This window comes from Bufo gargarizans, chromosome 1 (genome assembly GCF_014858855.1).
Source record: "Bufo gargarizans isolate SCDJY-AF-19 chromosome 1, ASM1485885v1, whole genome shotgun sequence".
Lineage (NCBI taxonomy): Eukaryota > Metazoa > Chordata > Amphibia > Anura > Bufonidae > Bufo > Bufo gargarizans.
In genome coordinates, this window is record NC_058080.1 from 213,288,367 (window position 1) to 213,309,193 (window position 20,827).

Consider the following 20,827-nt stretch of genomic DNA (forward strand, 5'->3'; position numbering starts at 1 on the left):
AGTGCACACCAGACATACAAAGTGCATACCATACACACACACAACCAGGTGTAACCGCATGCAATTGACAGCAAGCTACCTAGCACCAGCTCAGGCTGCTATACTGCCAAGTACAATCACATGTTGCCAGCGGCAACCACAAGTGAGGCAACATACTAGCGGCCCTCACCTGTGGCTGAACAACAACACCAAACCGCAGGCAACAGCATGCGGACACAGGAGTCACGACCATGATCATAGCCGTGACACCTGCAAACTGGGACATGAAGCTAGGTATCGTGGATGACTGTTTTTCTTGTGCTCTGGCAGCAGGCACAGTTTCCAGGGCCACAACTTCTGCATGCACCATCAGCATCACGGCCACTTCCCCGACCCTTTCTGCTCGCCTTCTTCATTTTAAATGTGATATATGCTTGAAAGTCTGTCACATGTACAGTAGCGTAGGATTTGGAAGTGTATGCGTGAAAAATTTTAAAAATATATTTGGGATGTGGAAACGTCACACAGGAGATATCCCGCAGATAATGTCAATTATGTCAATGCTGTCACCAGCGGCTAATAAAAAAATGACAGGTAATGTCACAAATATTTTAGGGATGCGCACACTTTACACAGGAGATGTGGCACAGATAATTTAACTGTCCGCAGCGGACACCGTCTACGGAAAAAGTACACTGGATGTCACAGATATTTTTTGGATGCACACACTTTAAACAGGAGATGTGGCGCGGATAATTTAACTGTCCGCAGCGGATACTGTCTACGGAAAAAGTACACTGGATGTCACTGATATTTTAGGGATGCGCACACTTTACACAGGAGATGTGGCGCGGATAATTTAACTGTTTGCAACGGCCTATTAGACGCTATTTAGAGCAGGATGCGCTAAAAATATATATTGCTGCTGTCACACACAATAGTCCTTAAAAGGACTTTTGGGTCTCTGAAAAGTTTTTGTAATACAAATCTTCCAATAACTCTCCCTACACTGTCTTTCCCTTCCTATGCTCAGCTCTCCCTGACTAAGACTGAGCCGAACACGTGTCATCGGGAGCTTTATAGCCCCCGATGACGCGTTCCGGCCAGCCAATCACTGTAATGCCAGTAGCCAACATGGCTACGGCATTACAATGCGTGCCAGCACCTCCCTGCATGTTTACTGGCTGTGTAGCAGCCAAGAAACATGCGGGGAGGAGACTCAAGAATTGTGCACGAGCACATGCGGTACTCAGCTGAATATCGGCATGTGCCGAGCCTCGAGATGCTTGAGCCGAACAGGTGTTCGGCCGAGCATGCTCGATCATTACTAGTGGTCAGCAGCCGCCTCTATTTAACCCATAGCAGCATGAAAGGATTGGGCTATAGTTGTCAGCCATCTTTGACACAACATGTCCACTAGGCCTCAGCAGAGACAGTCAAGCAGTAAAGGTGGGTTCACGTCACGTTTTATGCCTCCGTTTGACGTATACGTTAGAAAAAAAGGATACAAAACAATGCACACCACGTTCTTGTATCCAGAACAGTCTGGTTAACCCTAAGTTCAGACCTGAGCGTTTTACAGCGCGTTCCTACGCGCTGTAAAACGCTCAACACGGAGAAACCAATGATTCCCTATAGGAATGGTTCTCACCTGGGCGTTTTACAGCGCGTACGATCGCGCTGTAAAACGCCCGACGCTCAAACAAGTTCTTGAGCTTTTTTTGGGGCGTTTGTCGCGCGTTCCCGCACATAGATATTCGGGAACGCGCGACAATGTGTGCACGCCTGTCTCTGTATGCGCGATTGTAAACGCCCGTACAATCGCGCATACAGAGCGCTCGTTTCAGAACGCTCAGGTCTGAACCCCCTGTAAAAGTATACTTTTTTACAATGGTAAAAAAAAAGTATGTTTTTTCATAAGTGGAACTCTATGATAAACGGATGCCACTGTATGGCATCAGTCTGAGGCATCCGTTTAACGTATACATTTTTTGTATACGTTAAACGTATGGAAAAAAACGTGATGTGAACCCAGCCTAAGGCTCCATTCACACGTCCGTGATGTGTTGCGGACCTGCAAATTGCGGGTCCGCAACACACCAGCCCGGCACCCCCATAGAAATGCCTATTCTTGTCTTCAAGCTGCGGACAAGAATAGGACATGTTCTATCTTTTGCGGAGCTGCGGACCCGAAGATCGGGGACGCGCTCCGCAATTGCGGATGCAGACAGCACACTGTGTGCTGTCCGCATCCATTCCGTCCCCATAGAGAATGAATAGGTCCGCACCCATTCCGCAAAATTGCGGAACGGATGCGGACACATTCTACGGACGTGTGAATGGAGCCTTACCCTGCTGTTTAAAGGCTGTGTACACATTTGGGGGCAATTTCTTTTTATTATTGCATTGTACTCATTTTGAGCTAAAAAATATTTTTTGAAATTGGTGTTTATTAAAGATTTGGCATCCTTTTTTCTGCACAGAGATGACATGCTCTAGTAGCACCCTTTGGATTTTCTGTCTTTCCCGTCAGATCAGGAGCAGACGGATTCCTTATGCTCTCTGACATTAAACACTAATTATAGCTCAGTTCTTATCTTACTGATAAGAATGTGGCTTAAGTGACCTCTCAGTAGTTTACAGATAAGGTTTATTAGATGACCAGCACAAAGCGAAAGTACCAGTCACACAGCTAGAAAAACTGTTAACCCTTTGTGACAGAATAGCTCAATATTTTCAATTGAAAAAAATATATTTTTTGCCAAAAATGAGTAACATGCATTCATAAAAATAAATTGCCTTCAATAGCCTTTAAAATACTCTGCCCATCAAGTGTGAGAGAAGCCATCAGAGACTGTAACCGCTACTCTTATGTATCACTTAAAGTGACAGTATCCAAAAAGAATGTTGTACTTCCATTCAGGAGCCTGGCAGTGATTTTCTCCCCTCTCCTCATTTACTATGGGAGTATTGGAAGAGATAGGTGTCAGACGGACAGCTACTGTATCTCATGTGTATGCACACAAATGCTAGCATATGTCAGACTGAACTGTCTCACGCCATTGTTTCTAACAGTAATACAGCAAGCTATAGTTAGGACTCACTCAGTCCTACACACATCATAAAATCACAGGAGGACAGGGGACACACAGAGGACCTTTGTGCATTTATCACTGTTAGCCCTGTCAGACCACTACACATCAGTGACAAATGACGTAGACTAGTCACAGAGAACACTGTTACCTGTGTGAAATACATTTCTTATACACGTCTAAGAACATGTTCAACTGCAGCAGTAACCCAACACATTTAAATTTGCTGAACCCTATTATACAATATATGCATAGGGCATAACATACTGAAGATAACATAATGTTAGCACCAGTTGTACCTCCACTGCATCTGTGGAAATGAGGTCTCTTAGATGAACACCTGCACGGCAGCTATAGGATAACTGGTACTAAACGAGTATCCATCTGGTCATCATGGCCTTGCCTCTAACCCTGCTTTCACACCTGAGCGTTACTCAAACGCGCGTTTTTATGCGCGTTTTTTGTAATAGTAAACGCGCGTTTTACGCGCGTTTGTGTGATTGACTGCAGTGTCCTATGGCCACAAACGCGCGTCAAAACGCCCCAAAGAAGCTCAAGTACTTGATTATGCGTCGGGCGTTTTACAGCGCGATCGTACGCGCTGTAAAACGCCCAGGTGAGAACCGTTCCCATAGGGAAGCATTGGTTTTCATGTGTTGAGCGTTTTACAGCGCGTTTGAACGCGCTGTAAAACGCTCAGGTGTGAACTTAGGGTAATGGATCCATTGTTCATAGGGGACCTAGATGTTTGCCCCCAATTGAAGGCCAATAACATGTCACTATATAAGCTTTACCCTAAGTTCACACCTGAGCGTTTTACAGCGCGTTCAAACGCGCTGTAAAACGCTCAACACATGAAAACCAATGCTTCCCTATGGGAATGGTTCTCACCTGGGCGTTTTACATCGCGTATGATCGCGCTGTAAAACGCCCGACGCATAATCAAGTACTTGAGCTTCTTTGGGGCGTTTTGACGCGCGTTTGTGGCCATAGGACACTGCAGTCAATGACACAAACGCGCGTCAAACGCGCGTTTACTATTACAAAAAACGCGCATAAAAACGCGTGTAGAAGGGTTCTATAAGATTAGGAAAACTATGGCCGTTTCTTGAAAAACCTAAACACCTGTCCAATGGTTGCATTGCAGCTAATGTAAATGGGGCTGAACTGCGATACCACGCACCGACTGTGGACTGGTTTCTAGAATAAAGCAACCTTTTTTTCCTAATCATTGCAGATTGTGAATATTCCTGTATACTTTTGGTATCAAATCTGCGAGGTTTTCAAGATCCCTATTTGCTGTGACAAAGTTCCCATTTCAATCAGAACAGAGAACTTGAAAACCGTGAGGATTTTATCCAGAAATTATATTGGAATATTGTAGAGCTTTACAACCCTTTAGGAGCAAGCCTAGAAGCCGGAGATAGTAAAAGTAGTAGAGATGAGTGAATCGATTGTAAACCCATAAAATTTGTCACAAAATTGCCCCCAAAATTTGGATTCTATTGAATTTGAAACAATTTAAAGAGGAATTTTTATGCAGATTCCACTCCTACATTTTTATTGTGCTCAGATAACCCTGTGAACATACCCTTTACCATATACTGGTATATCCTGATCTGGAACAGTGTACTACATTCTGGTAAACCCTGATCTGGAACATCTCACTTTATGGATATTACATTTTTTGCAGTTCATGCTTTTTAAGGCCACCTGCACAACTTTTCCAGTAGATTTCTGTGCATTTTTCCGCACCAAATCAACATGTGTATTTTGCAGTTTTTGTAGTGGATTTGTTGTTGTTTTGCCGCAGATCTCAGTGAAAAGGGTAAAATACGCACAAAGGAACCACATAATACCGATTTCAAAATCAGCAGGGCAGGTCAATATCCACATAGAACAAAAAAAGCAAAATGTACATGAGATTTGTCTAGTTGAAACACTTTGGTACTGTATTAGGCTACATTCACACAATCATGGTGTTTTGCGGATCTTCAAATTGCGGATCCGCAAAACACAGATACCGGCCCATGTGCGTTCTGCCGCTATCATAGAAAATGCCTATTCTTGTCCGCAATTGCGGACAAGAATAGGACATGTTCTATTTTACTTGCAGGGCCGCAGCACGGAGCAACAGATTCAGACAGCACCACGTGTGCTGTACGCATCTTTTGCAACCCCATAGAAATGAATAGGTCCGCACCCATTCCGCAAAATTGCGGAACGGGTGCGGACTCATTCATATGGTCGTGTGAATGTAGTCTTATGCTGCATTTTTCTACACGAGAATCCATGTGGAAAAAACGAGCGTAATCCGCAACATGTGCAGGTAGCCTAATAAGGAGGTAAAAAAAAGACAGCAAGACTGTTCCTAAGGGCAAAATGCTGTAAATCCTGGTACTACTTCTTCATAATCAGTTTTCTATTGGTGAAATGAATTCCTTGTCCTATTTCCAAAACCAAGCCAAAGATTGAACATGTCAGAGGACAGTTTATTACATCACTTCTGCAGCAAAAATGAGTTAGTAGTTATGCTGAAACATTTGTTGTTTAAGGCTAGGTCTACACGACGACATTTGTCGCGCAACAAAAAGTCGCGCGACAGATAGGGCGCAACAGTTGTCGCGCGACATTTTGTTGCACTAATGTCGCGCGACAATTTTTATAATGACAGTCTATGGTGTCGCACTGCAACATGCGACATGTTGTGACTGCGACGCGACAGTCGCAGAAAAATCCATCTTGAATGGATTTTCTGCGACTGTCGCTTCGCAGTCGCAGCATGTTGCATGTTGCAGTGCGACACCATAGACTGCCATTATAAAAATTGTCGCGCAACATTGGTGCAACAAAATGTTGCGCGACAAATGTCGTCGTGTAGACCTAGCCTTAGAGTAAGATAAGGCTACTTTCACACTAGCGTTGTTTTAATCCGGCGTTCAATTCCGACACAGGAACTGCCCGCCGGATCCGGAAAAACGTGTAAAAACGGATTACATTTGAATCCTGATCAGGCTTTCGATCACAATGGAAAAATGCATTGGAAAAAACGGATCCGCCATTTATGGACTTTAACTTTTTTTTCACATTTTTCGGGTTTAACATGCAAAAGCCGGATCCGTTTTGACTGAACACACGGGGCCGGATCCGGCGTTAATGCAAGTCAATGGGAAAAAAGCCTGATCAGGCGTTCAGTCAAAGTGTTCAGGCTTTTTGGCCGGAGGTAAAAATACTGCATGCTACGTTTTTCTGAAAAGCCTGATCAGTCAAAAAGACCGAACAGAAGACATCCTGATGCATCCTGAAGGACTGACTCTCCATTCAGAATGCATTAGGATAAAACTGATCAGTTCTTTTCCGGATTTGAGCCCCTAGGACGGAACTCAGCGCCGGAAAAGAAAAACGCTAGTGTGAAAGTACCCTAAGACATCTCATGTTGTAACCCAAAATGTCACATATGACACGGAGAGCAATTCTTTTACAGGCCATGAAACAAAAGGAAGAGTCATTACTTAATGATGCTGACATTAGCGGGAGGATGACCTCTTTCACACGAGAGTGACAGATTAGGTCCGGATGCGTTCAGTGAAACTCGCACCATTTTGCAAGCAAGTTCAGTCAGTTTTGTCAGCGATTGCGTTTAGTTGTTCAGTTTTTTCCGCACGGGTGCAATGCATTTTAAAGCGTTTTTCACGCGCGTGATAAAAAACTGAAGGTTTACAAACAACATCTCTTAGCAACCATCAGTGAAAAACGCATTGCATCCGCACCTGCTTGCGGATGCAATGCACTTTTAACTGAAGCCCCATTTATTTCTATGGGGCCAGGGCTGCTTGAAAAACACAGAATATAGAACATGCTGCGTTTTTCACGCATTGCAGAACTGATGCATGAAAAAACGCTCATGTACACAGACCTATTGAAATGAATGGGTCAGGATTCAGTGCAGGTGCTGTGCATTCACGTCACGCATTGCACCCGCACAGAAAACTTGCTCGTGTGAAAGGGACCTTTGTGATAATAGACCTAAGCCTGTATAAGGCTTCCAGGCCTATTACTGGTATATTCCAATGTGGGCCTCTAGGTGGCAGCACTGCATTAAAATATAGTATACTGAACTTTGGCGAATAGCATAATGGAAAAAAATAATCAAAATGGCTATTTTCCATTGTGTCACTTCCCAAAAAAACTTAATCAAAAGTGATCAAAAAGTCATACACATACCAGAATGGTATCAATAAAAACGACAGATTGCTCCACAAAAAATAAGCCCTCACACAGCTCTGCAGACTTATGATAAAATTAATGGAGATAATTAGTGTTGAGCTAAGTGACGCATTTGATGCGGAATTAGGCCGAATCAAGGACGAATCAGGTTTTCTTAAATTGTGGTTGCACCTATTACAAAGAGAAACCAAGTGTAGAGGAGACAAGCCCGAGAAGGCAAGATCACCCATAATGCCATGCAGCCAGCCAATCCGCACATAGCCATCCCATATGATGTCACAGTGCTATAAAACCCTCATCCCGTGCGGTCTCCGCCATTGTCCTGTGAGCTGAGCAAAGGCAAAGACGTGGCAAGCACTCATGCTCTAGGGACGGTGTTGCTGAAAACGATTAATAGAAGAATATTGGAGAGTGCAGGGCGACTGCAGAGATAGTGCAGGGAGGCTTATTCTGCATCGGTTTTATTTTTTACTACATTTACTTATTCCTACCATAGTCGTAAACTAAGATAATTCAATACCAATAAGACCGAAGCCTTTATTATTACGGTAGCAACCAATACCATCCAGTCTGCAGCCCTTAGTGTGGCCAGGCCTTAATGATGACCATCCTCATCTTTTGCTGGCTTTACTTCTTCCAAATCATCCTTCAAAGTCTCCATGTCCTAGAAATGTCAGCAAGATGCAGAGAGAGGAAGATGATGTGGAAAAAGAGGAAAAGCAGATGGCAGAAGAAGGGCTCCCTTCTTCTGCCATCTGCTTTTCCTCTTTTTCCACACAGGAGAGTGCTGGAGTTTGACAAGTGGGTATGCCAAAGCTGATAAATATTCAGTGTTTGCTGTCAAATAACCTTCAGGAGAGAACAGCGGGCAAGAACAGCAATAATTTCCATATTGTGCCCCCAAACTAACCAGCCAAACCCCATACAGTAACAGCCCTCGTTTAAAGGAGCATTAAAGATGCTGCGCAACCATTAACAATGAAGACCAACTATACAGTGCGGTCTTCATTATTAAAGTAAAGGCAGCTGCGGGCAACGTGCCCACAGCATGGCAACTCCATGTGGCCGTACCCTAAGGCAGAATGGCCTGGGTATACCCGATTTATAGATATTTGTGACAAATTAATTTGGAACAAATATAATTCTTTGACGAAGTTTGACGAAGTTGCAGTCAAATTTTTAAAAACATCTCTAGTGATAATGGTTATAAAAAGAAAAAAATATTTTGTCCAAAGTTTTTCATTTTTTTCAGTATGAAAAACTATACAAAAACTATACAAATGGAATTTCACTGTAATCCGACTGACCCCCCAAAAAAGGGCACACATCAGTTTTACTACATAGGGAACGCTGTAAAGACCAAACCCATAAAACTATGGCGAAATTGAATATTTTTTTTCCAATTCCACCTCATTTGGAATATTTTTACAGCTTCCCACCACACTGAATATGCAACAATAAATGGTGCCATTAGAAAGTACAACTTATCCAGCAAAAAACAAGCCCTTACTGCTTGAATGTCTAAGTTTACAATGTTTTACTTTTAGACAGTATTAGTAAATCTGCCCCATAGTGCATCTGTGTTATATGTGTTTGCTTTCTTAGACATGGGAAGATTTTACTGGATAATGATTTAGAAGAGAGCAGTAGTGTCATCTGGCTGGATGATGTCACCTGTACAGGCAAAGAGCCCACACTCACCCAGTGTAGAAAGAATGACTGGGGCAAGAATGACTGCAGTCACCAGGAAGACGTCCACATAGTGTGTTATCCAGATATTGACCAGCACAGGACATTATCTGGTAAGTAATCTGTAACTTTCTTCCCTCACTTTCTTCTTATCTGTTATTGATTACTTATAAGTGATCTTCCTCTGCAGTGAGGGATGTGCCTATTTTTTGGATATTTCTACTGACTTATAAGGAAAGACTGTTGTTTCTTTTCATATATGAGATTGCTGGGGCTGCTTCCAGCTTAACTTTTTGGACATATACAGAAAAGGGCAAGAATACATTATAGCCCCGTTAACAGTTGATTGATACTGTTCTTACTATCTCTTGGTTCTGTAATATATATTTCACAAGTATACATAGTCTATAACAGTGTTTCCCAACCAGTGTGCCTCCAGCTGTTGCAAAACTATAACTCCCAGCATGCCTGCACAGCCAAAGGCTGTCCGGGCATGCTGGGAGTTGTAGTTTTGCAACAGCTGAAGGCACACTGGTTGGGAAACACTAGTCTATAAAATGTAATATGAGCTGCATTTCTTTTTGCGGTGTGGTGGGACCTTCTACTGTAGGGCCTCTGGCTGAACATATGGCATGTCCACTCTGATAGTCCATTTATGCACTTAGATTGCACTTGTTTTCATCTAAAATAACAATGAACAATCAAGTTCGGTCCCAACTTTGCCATTTTTTGTATGGCAGATGAACCTAAATCTTTTTGAGTTAGTTTTGGATGAACCAACTAAAATAAGAAGGGTTCTCACATGACCCTGAGAGGAAGTGTGGGGGGGGGGGGGGGGCTTGACCTAATTGGCTCCCAGGCTGACATCCTGGATGAGCCAATCAGTCCTGCAGCAGTCAAGGAGGTGCCTTAGCAGAACAAGCAGAATGCCATTCTGTGCTGGGCTGTGAAAGAGGGTGGTTGGGTGTTACAGTGTCTGCCAGGAAAATGAGGGAATTAGGGACAGTGAATAATCAAGCAGGGACAGCCAGAAATCAATCAATCAAGCTTATTGCCAGGGAAAGTGAAGGGAATGGCTAGGATTCCAAAGACGAATTGTGTGTGTTATGTACAATAGAGAGAAGAAGGGCATCTGACAGACAGGGTAAGAGGAGACAGGACCTGTTATGGTTGGCTGTGCCTGCTATCAGAACTGCAGGTGCACCTCAAAAGCAGCTACCTGCAAGAAAATACATTCATTCTTTTTCCTCATTTTCACAGAAATTGTTTTTTTTTTGTGGGGTTCAATACATATACTGTATATATATATGTGATTACAATCTACGTGTGTGTGTTAAGTTGAAATTGAGCATCAAGCCTCAATCGTCTGTTTACGTATTTTCAGTTTCCACGCGGTTGCAATGTAATTTTTTTGGGGGGGGTCTTTTAATTTAACGAAGCAACATATATAAGTGACTACTGTAGCAATACCCATGGTGTACCAGCGATCTACCTGTGTGTGTTAAGTTGAACTCGAGCATCAAGCCTCAGTAGTCCATTTACGTATCCAAACGGTCGCAATTTTATAAAAAGTTTTGGGGGGGATTGTAAATGTAATTAAATCAGCATATATATTTGATTACTACAAGACACAAGGTAGAGCACCTGTTGCTGATAACGAGAAATTGAGCCTCAGGCCTCAATTGTCTATTTCCGTGAATTCTATTTCCACATGGTTAAAATGTAAATGTTTTGGGGAATTTTTCTATTTAATTAAACCAGTATATAGGTGATCAACACCAGTACACAGGGATAACTAATTTAGGCCTAAACCAGTTTCCCTTTATTTCTGTGTTCACAAACACTTTTTCAATCAATTTATTTATTTTTTATTGGGGACTCATTATATTGAAACTACAGAATATACTTGATTACTACATCAAGTGAAAAGACAAGAAAACGGAGCTCATAGTACCAAAAAGTAAAAATATATTTTATTTAGCTATAACATGATTAAAAGATATACATGTAAAGAAAGAAGTAAATGATATGCCATTAAAAAGTACATGGGAGCAGAAAAGGAGCGCCACCCTGGGATACCACACTTATCAATTGTAAAGGATATGTGTGTTAATCAATGGAATATACATGGTTCTATAGCACACGGTCTCTTTCAGGTGAGTCCCTGTCCTCTTTTTTACCCACATGGCATTTGATACAGGTTATACCTTATACCTGGCCTTCATTGTAGTTTGTTGTCTATTTCTATGCTGCACTTGCAATACAAACCCTGCTTTCTTGCCATATGGGTTAATTTTTGACTGCTGACTCACCTGTGTATTAAATTTATCACACTTTTCTTTGGTCATTAGTCGGTCATTGCACCATGTATATTCCATTGATCAACACACATATCCTTTACAATTGATACGTGTGCTATCCCAGGGTGGCACTCTTTTTCTGCTCCCATTCACTTTTCAATGACATATCATTTACTTATTTCTTTACATGTATATCTTTTAATCATGTTATAACTAAATAAAATATATTTTAACTTTTTGGTACTATGAGCTCCGTTTTCTTGTCTTTTCGCTTATTTCACTCGGGAGCTAGTACCGAGTTACAACTACGGGTGCCCTCTGTGGCTATATTAGGTGGACACTGTTTTCCATCATCCATCTGGACACCCTTGGTCTTTTTTGTTTTTCTAATTGATTACTACACCAATAGACAGGGTTGCACATAAAAGTATCTGGGAATGATAATGAATTGAGGCACAAATCAGTTTTCCTATTTCACACGTTTTTAATCTATTTTTTTTTGGGGGGGGGGGTTGTTTATTATATTCAAACTAGCAGCATATATATATGTGTTTACTACACCAATACCCGAGGTAGAGCACAACATTCTATGAGAGGCCCAAAAATATGGCTTCTTGGGCACGCCGGCCAGAATGGAAATTTGTATGCTTGCTTGCTTGCTTACTAGTGACTGGCCTATTGTTGACATCAAGCAGTCTGATGGTTACTGGATAGCCATGCTTTTAGACCCTCACTGCCAAGGCAAAATGGGGGAATGTTTTCCTCTGGCAGAAAGGGAGGACAAATTACATTACTACCAGGAAACACTGTGTACAGAGCTTGCTGTTGTCATCATCAGCATCATCTTCTTCTCCTGCTAAGACTACTCCTTGTCCTAGGCTCCATCGTGACACTTCTGTAATAGCCATGAAAAAACTTTTCTTCACCAGCAATTAGCTTGTCTACAAGCTGAACCCCCACCTGGCCATGTTGCTGGTGAAGCAGTCACTGTACTGCCATTGTAGTAGAGCCTTGTATTCTCTGTGTATCAAACTGCACTCCATGGTGGATACCTGGAGCAGCTGTTATGGGCAAGGGTAGTACATGTCTTTCACAGCCCACTGGATCAAAGTTTTTTCTGGCAGTAGAGGAGCAACACCCCAGCAACATGGCCAGGTCCTTTTGACCACCTACCACCATATAATAGGGCTGGCTCCCACAGAAGGCACTTATCTGCCTCCTCCACCTCCTCCGTCATGGACCTGATCCCGTCCCCAAAAGCAGCAGGGCACAGGGTCACTCGCACTACCCCTCCTTCCTATCATGTCAGTTCAAGCATTGCCACGCCTTGTTGGAGCTGATCAGCCTGGGACAGAGTACCCACACTGTTGCTCAAGTACATCAAGCAGTAAACATCCCGCTGGCTGTCACCCCGCTGACTCCAACTGGGCAAGGTGGTGAGTGACAATGGGTGCAACATCATGGCAGCCCTGAACCTGGGCGAAAACACATGCTCCCTGTATGATGCACGTCATCAACCTAGAGGTGCAGCACTTTCTAAATAAGTACACTGGCTTGTGCAAGGTGCTGGCAAAGTCCAGGAGACTGTCCAAGCAATTTAGCCACTATTGTGTGGCAAGGAACCCTCTCCTGGACCTGCAGTGACAGAACGGCCTGACACTACACCGCTTAATCCAAGACTTGCCAACTCTCTGTACTTTGACATTGCACATGCTCAAGCATCTGTACGAGCAGCTGAAAACCGTTAATGATTTTGTCATGCACTAGTGTTCATCACGAATATTCGAATTTCAAATTTTTATCGCGAATATAGGTACTTCGAAAGTTCGCGAATATTCAGAATATAGTTATATATATTCGTAATTTCGAATATTCTAATTTTTTTTCCTTTTTTTTAATTCGATTTTATTTTATCAGTACACATGATCCCTCCCTGCTTCTAGCTTGTGGGCCAATAAGAAGGCTGCAATATACTTGACTTTAGGAGTAGTAGTGTTTGCGAATTTTGCTCTATATTCGTTTTTTTCGAATATTCGTTATATTGCTATATATTCTTGTTTTAGAATATTACAAATATTCGAAAAAACTAAGTTAGAGCAATATAGCGAATATTCGAAAAAAACAAATATAGAGCAATTTAGCTAATATAGTGCTATAATCTTCTTTGTCTAATAGTTGTAATTTTTTCTCATCTGAAGTTCAGATTGGAAAAAAATTACAACTATAAAACAAAAAGATTATAGCACTATATTAGCTAAATTGCTCTATATTTGTTTTTTTTCGAATATTCGCTATATTGCTGTATATTCTTGTTTTAGAATATTACGAATATTCGAAAAAACTAAGTTATAGCAATATAGCAAATATTAAAAAAAATCGAATATAGAGCAATTTAGCTAATATAGTGCTATAATCTTTGTCTAATAGTTGTAAGTTGAAAAATTCGTAATAAAAAATTATGAAAATTCGCATATTACACAATCATTACCTTGCCGATTTTTCGAGTAAAAAAATCATAGAATATAACGAATATTCGAATTTGTGAATATTCGACGAATATTTTACAAAATATTCGCGAAATCTCGCGAATTCGAATATGACCCCTGACGCTAATCACTATCATGCACCAGACAGCCTCAGCAGCATGGAGTATGTGTTGCTCCGAGGTCAGACAGTGGCAGCTCATCCGAGACGCCTGTCAGGTGCTGAAGCCCTTCGAAGAGGCCACAAAGTTTGTCAGCAGGGACAACTGCGGTATGAACAATGTCATCCCTCTCATATTTATCTTAGAACAGACAATGACGCTCATGCAGTAGGGGACCATGGCAGAAGAAGAGCAGCTGAAGCCCTTACAGTCCACTCTATAGCTGTTAGGGACGCACAAAGGGAATCTGGCATGGAGGAGGATGATAATGAAGAAGGAGTTGGAGGTGAAGGGGCAAGAGGACAATGATGAGGATGGCAGCAAGACACCCAGTCGTCTCAGTGGGGGGTGGAACTGGAGAGAAGTGGCTCCTCGGGCACGACGGCCAGATTGGACATCTGTATGCTTGCTTGCGTACGCAGTGACTGGCGTATTGTTGACAGCAAGCAGTCTGTTGGTTACTGGATACAGAAAAGAAGAAAAAGAACAACCACCAAAAAGGCACGAGATTCCAGAACGTCACTGTCAAGTATTGACAGGGAACAGGGTGGATATATTGAGTATTTTGGAGTCGTGAGACAATAAATCTGTAAACTTTGAGATTCTTACCTGAATGGAAACTAGTCCATAATTGTGATGAAATGCAAATAAAAGACTGAAGGAATAATTGGTTGACTCACTTCACTAAGGAGGAGGTCTATGGGATAAAGCTAAAGACACCAATAGACTTAGCCTCCTCAGCCAGGTTCGCTTGTAGTTTCTCAGGAAAGGCACGGCAGTACGACAGGTGTTACTTCTGGTGGTTACTTCTGGATAGCCATGCTTTTAGACCCTCACTACCAATGTTTTCTTCTGGCAGAAAGGGAGGACAAATTACGTTACTACCAGGAAACACTGTGCACGCAGCTTTTCGACGAGCAGACGCCTGCTGCAAGCGTGTCTGAAAGGGAGGTTCCCCTCTGCCAAAACGAGCAGCAGCCATTTCAGTCTCCTCAACATGATGGAGCAGTTTTTCCACATGCCATGCCCGACTGAGGCCAGTCAGCAAGCTGACAGCTTCCACCGCAATGCCCAGGTTCAGGCCTATCTAAACTATGGCCAGTCTCTGTTGCATACCCAGTTCCCTGACCCCATGGATTTGTGGGCAGGCAGACTGGAACAGTGGCCTGAACTGGCACATCATGCTTTCTATCTTCTTTCTTGTCCAGCCTCCGGTGTCGGAGAGTGTTTTTCATGGGGGGCATGGTGACACCCAAACGGACCAAGTTGTCCTCCGGCAGTGTCCAAAATATCACTTTTGTGAAAATGAACTAAGCCTGGATTCAGGGGGATTTTCAAACTTCTAATGCTGATTCCGATCTATAGACCTTGCCCACCTCGCCTTGCTGGCAGTGCCCCATCTTGTCATTGTTGCTGTCTATTATCACGTACTGTACAGGTGCTGCTACAGCCAGCATTCAGTTTCCACATGGTCAAATGTTATTGCTCACAGTTAAAAAAAAATAAATAAAAATAAATACATTTTAGGGGTGGTTAAATTTCTTTAAGGCGCAGAATGCTGGGACCTGGATCATGCCACTAATACCTGATGGTCAGTTTCCATGTACTCCACACGGTTGAAATTGTAAAAAAGTAGGTGGATTTACACTGTTGAAATGTTAAAAAATTTTGTCGGGGTGGTTAACACAGTTGAAATGTTTACATTTTTTGGTGGGGTGGGACTTAAATTTTATGAGGCAGCATATTTACGTGATTACTGTATTAAACAGAAATTTTCTCACAGTCCAGGCAGGCTGAATGCGATCAATAGACCACTCCTTGCTGCCGGTGCTCCATCTTGCTACTCTTAGGTCTCTTTCACATGGGCGTCGCATGTGAGGGCCGGATAAGATGTGGTGCGTCGCGGGAAAATGCAAGATTTTTCTGTGCGAGTGCAAAGCGTTTTAATGCGTTTTGCATGTGCATGAGAAAAATCGGCATGTTTGGTACCCAAACCGGAACCCGGACTTCTTCACAGAAGTTCGGGTTTGGGTTAGGTGTTGTGTAGATTTTATTATTTTCCCTTATAACATGAATGATCCATGGTGATGGATCATATGACGGCCCATGTGATGAGCGCAGTGACGTCACCACAGGTCCTTTTCTTCCTGGTCATCAAAGAAGAAGACAGAAGAGCAGCCGGGCTGCGCGAACAAGTGGATGAGGTGAGTTAAATTATTATTATTTTTTTTTTAACCCCTCCATCCCTATTTTACTAAGCATTCTGTATTAAAGGGAACCTGTCACCGGGATTTTGTGTATAGAGCTGAGGACATGGGTTGCTAGATGGCCGCTAGCACATCCGCAATACCCAGTCCCCACAGCTCTGTGTGCTTTTATTGTGTATAAAAACCGATTTGATACATATGCAAATTAACCTGAGATGAGTCAGAGCTTGAAAATATGACTCTTCTCTGATCACACAAGTAAGATATGACTCTTTTATGTTAATTTGCATATGTATCAAATAGTTTTTTTTACACAATAAAAGCACACAGAGCTATGGTGACTGGGTATTGCGGATGTGCTAGCGGCCATCTAGCAACCCATGTCCTCAGCTCTATACCCAAAATCCAGGTGACAGGTTCCCTTTAAGAATGCTATTATTTTCCCTTATAACCATGTTATAAGGGAAAATAATAATGATCGGGTCCCCATCCCGATAATCTCCTAGCAACCATGCGTGAAAATCGCACCGCATCCGCACTTGTTTGCGGATGCTTGCAATTTTCACCAAGCCCCATTCACTGCTATGGGGCCTGCGTTGCGTGAAAAAGGCACAATATAGAGCATGCTGCGATTTTCACGCAACGCACAAGTGATGCGTGAAAATCACTGCTTATGTGCACAGCCCCATAGAAATGAATGGGTCCGGATTCAGTGCGGTGCAATAAGTTCACCTCACGTATTGCACCCGCGCGGAAATCTCACCCGTGTGAAAGAGGCCTTACTGTCTGCCTACCTACAATCACGTTGTGTCCAGCTGCTGCTGCAGCCTGCATCATGCCACTAATGCTACTTTCCAACCGTCTCGTTCCCCCAAGACACTTTTTTTTTCTCTAAAAACACAGTGTGTATTTAAACATCATCTGCCCCTGATAAAGGACAATTTTTGGAAACTTTGGACTATTAACCCCTTCCCGACATATGACGTAATAGTACATCATGGCGGCAAGTGACTTGCCGCATTTTGACATACTATAACGTCATGGTGATCGGGCTGTCACCGGAGTGGTCCCTGGTAGCCGGGCCCCTGCTGTATCCGCCGGCATCACTGTAAAATCTGGTGCCGTGGATTAACCCCTTCTATGCTGCGTTCGACGCTGACCTTGGCATAGAAGGTGCATGCGGCAGGTGATGCAACAGGTGAGGGAGCCCATCGGGTCCCTGCGCAGCTGTGGCGGGGACCTGATAGGGTGAGAAGACAGCCCGATGCCTTGCACGGCATCGGGACCTGCCTTCTACGGGGGCCGAGGAGATCCAACCCCAGGCTCATCTCCTAGGCAACCTGTTAGTGTATTACTCAGTGTAATACACTAACAGGCAATGCATTACAATATTGATGTATTATAATGCATTGCAGAGAGGATCAGACCCTCAAAAGTTGAAGTCCCAGAGTGGGACAGAAATAAAATTAAAAAAAAGCAAAAAAAAGTGTTTTTAATAAAAAAATAACACTTCAAGTAAGAAACACCCCTTTCCCCTGATTTTATAATAAAAAATTGAAAAAAAAGAAAAAAACACACATATTAGGTATCACCGTGTCCGTAACGACCGATTCTATAACTATTTCACATGATCCACCCCATCCGATAAACACCATAAAAATAAATATAAAAACTGTGTCAAAAAAAGCCATTTTTGTCACCTTACATCACAAAAACTGCAACACCAAGTGATCAAAAAGGCATATGTCCCACAAAATGGTACAAATAAAACAGTCACCTCACCCCACAAAAAATTAGCCCCTACATAAGAAAATTGCTAAAAATAAATAAAAAACTAGCTCTCAGAACATGAGACATTAAAAGATAATTTTTTTTGTTTAAAAAATGCTATAATTGTGTTAAAGTTAAATAAATAAAAAAAGTATACATATTAGGTATCGTCGCATCCGTAACAACCAGCTCTATAAAAAATATCACATGACCTAACCCTCAGCTGAACACCGTAAAAAAAAAATAATTATGTGCCAAAAAAGCCATTTTTTGTCACCTTACATCACAAAAATTGCAACACCAAGCGATCAAAAAGGCGTATGCCTCCCAAACTAGTACTAACCTAAGCATCACCTCATCCTGCAAAAAATTAGACTCTACCTAAGACAATCGGTCAAAAAATAAAAAAAACTATGACTCTTAGACAATGGAGACACTAAAATATGTTATTTTTTTGCTTCAGAACTGCTATTATTGTGTTAAAGTGAAATAAATAAAAAAAAGTAGACATATTAGGTATTTCCATCCATAACAACCTGCTCTATAAAAATATCACATGTCCTAACCGCTCAGGTGAACACTGTAAAAAGCAAAAAATAAATACTGCCAAAAAAGCTATATTTTTTTCACCTAGCATCACATAAAGTGCAACACCAAGCGATCAAAAAGGCGTATGCCCCCCAAAATAGTACTATTCAAACTGTTACCTCATTCCACAAAAATGAGACCCTACCTAAGACATTCGGTCAAAAAATAAAAAAGCTATGGCTCTCAGACTATGGAGACACTAGAACATCATTTTTTTGGTTTTAAAAATGCTATTATTGTTAAAAACTAAAAAAAAAACTGAAACAAACAAATAAAGTAGACATATTTGATATCATTGTGTCCGTAACAACCTTCTATATAAAATAGCACATGGTCTACCCTGTCAGATGAATGTTGTAAAAAATAAAAAAAATAAAAACGGTGCCAAAACAGAAATTTTTGGGTTACCTTGCCTCACAAAAACATAATATGGAGCAATTAAAAATCATATATACCCCAAAATAGTACCAATAAAACTGGCACCGTATCCCCTAGTTTCCAAAATGAGGTCACCTTTTTGGAGTTTCTACTGTAAGGGTGCATCAAGGGGGCTTCAAATGGGACACGGCATCTAAAAACCAGTCCAGCAAAATCTGCCTTTCAAAAACCATATGGCGCTCCTTTTCTTCTGCGCCCTACCGTGTGCCCTTACATCAGTTTGCGACCACATGTGGGGTGTTTATGTAAACCGCAGAATCAGGGTGATAAATATTGAGTTTTGTTTGGCTTTTAACCCTTGATGTGTTAAAGAAATTTTTTTATTAAAATGGAAAATCTGCCCAAAAGTGAAATTTAGAAATTTCATATCCATTTTCCTTTAATTCTTGTGGAACACCTAAAGGGTTAACAAAGTTTGTAAAATCAGTTTTGAGTAACTTGAGTGGTGTAGTTTCTACAATTGGGTCATTTATGGGGGGTTTCCACTATGTAAGCCCCACAAAGTGACTTCAGACCTTAACTGGTCTTTAAAATGTGGGTTTTGGAAATGTTTTTAAAAATTTTAAGAATTGCTTCTAAAATTCTAAGCCTTCTAACGTCCTAAAAAAATAAAATGTGTTATGATGCCACATAAGTAGACATATGGATTAAGTAATAAATATTTTATGAGGTATCACTTTCTATTTTAAAAGCGGAGAGATTGAAACTTTTAAAATTGCTAATTTTTCAAAATTTTTGTTAAATTTGGTATTTTTTTTATAAATAAAGGTAAAATATATTGACTCAAATTTATGACTATCATGAAGTGCAAGGTGTCACAAGAAAACAGTATCAGAGTGTTGCAAAGTTATTACCATATAAAGTGAAACATGTCAGATTTGCAAAAAATGGCCCTATCAGGAGGGTGAAAACTGGTAGAAAGGATTAAAAAGCATGTCAAATTAGCTATGTATGTCAATGTCAATCAGACATCATTTACTATTGCTGTCATTGCGTTCCACAGCTTAGGGAGGGGGGATGTTGGAGGGAATTTTTTTAAATAAAAAATAAAGAAAAGTCTTCCTAAAAATTTGGAGTCCTATGATGCTAGAGGAGGTTATATACCAACTTTCAGGGCAATTGGAGTAACTTTGGTACGGCCCAAATCTATTCGAAACATTTTGAAAATTTGCAAACCAGACCCAAAACAAATCCGGACTGATTCACTCACCTGTAATCTGAAGGCATCATATTGTAATGACAGGTTCTTTAATAGCCTAAGTAGGCAAGAGAGGTTTTGGCTGATACAACCTATTTGGAGCACAGTTTTTGATATATCGGTCTGATAAGCCCAAGTAGGTGATAAATGCTGTAAAATGCTACGATCTGAACATTAACTCAACTAATAAAATCTCTTATATAAACCAAAGTGATAACTACAAAAGTATAGTCATTGGAACTGGGAGACATCTTTGCACCTATGGTATAATGGTATGGTTATAGTGTCCCTCAGGCACTAGGGACCGTGTGGGACTACTACAACTTCTGCATCCACTATAGTTATGCCCCAGTGGATGAATAGATGGATAAATATATACGTAAAAAATAGGTAGATATGATATTAGGTGCCAAGGCAATAATTTACACTAGTTTAAAGTGCCAGAGGAAGCGCAAACCAGTGCGAAGCGGCCGTCGCTGCTTCACTTGCTGTGAAACTATGCATGTTGCTTCAGCCCCAATGTTTTAATATGTGGAAGAATAAAGGAACGTATATTCTACAGTGGTGGGTGCCGCCTTCTTTTACTTCTATATACAACTAATTTAAAGTGCCTTTGCCTGATGCAAAGTTAAAGGGGGCAAATTATTTTATCATAATTATTTGTCCCCCATTCACTTTCAATATTGTCAGCAGAA

The 20,827-nt window shown here is 41.5% G+C and overlaps 1 protein-coding gene across 2 annotated transcripts in view; it reads left to right on the forward strand.

Moving 5' to 3' along the window:
* Positions 1-20,827, forward strand: part of PRSS12 (serine protease 12) — a 172,704-nt gene that overhangs the window by 69,667 nt on the left and 82,210 nt on the right. For both annotated transcript variants that reach the window (XM_044301247.1, XM_044301239.1), the window contains one exon: positions 8,904-9,100. In XM_044301247.1, the coding sequence (XP_044157182.1) occupies positions 8,904-9,100 (197 nt within the window). The remainder of the gene's footprint in view (positions 1-8,903; positions 9,101-20,827) is intronic.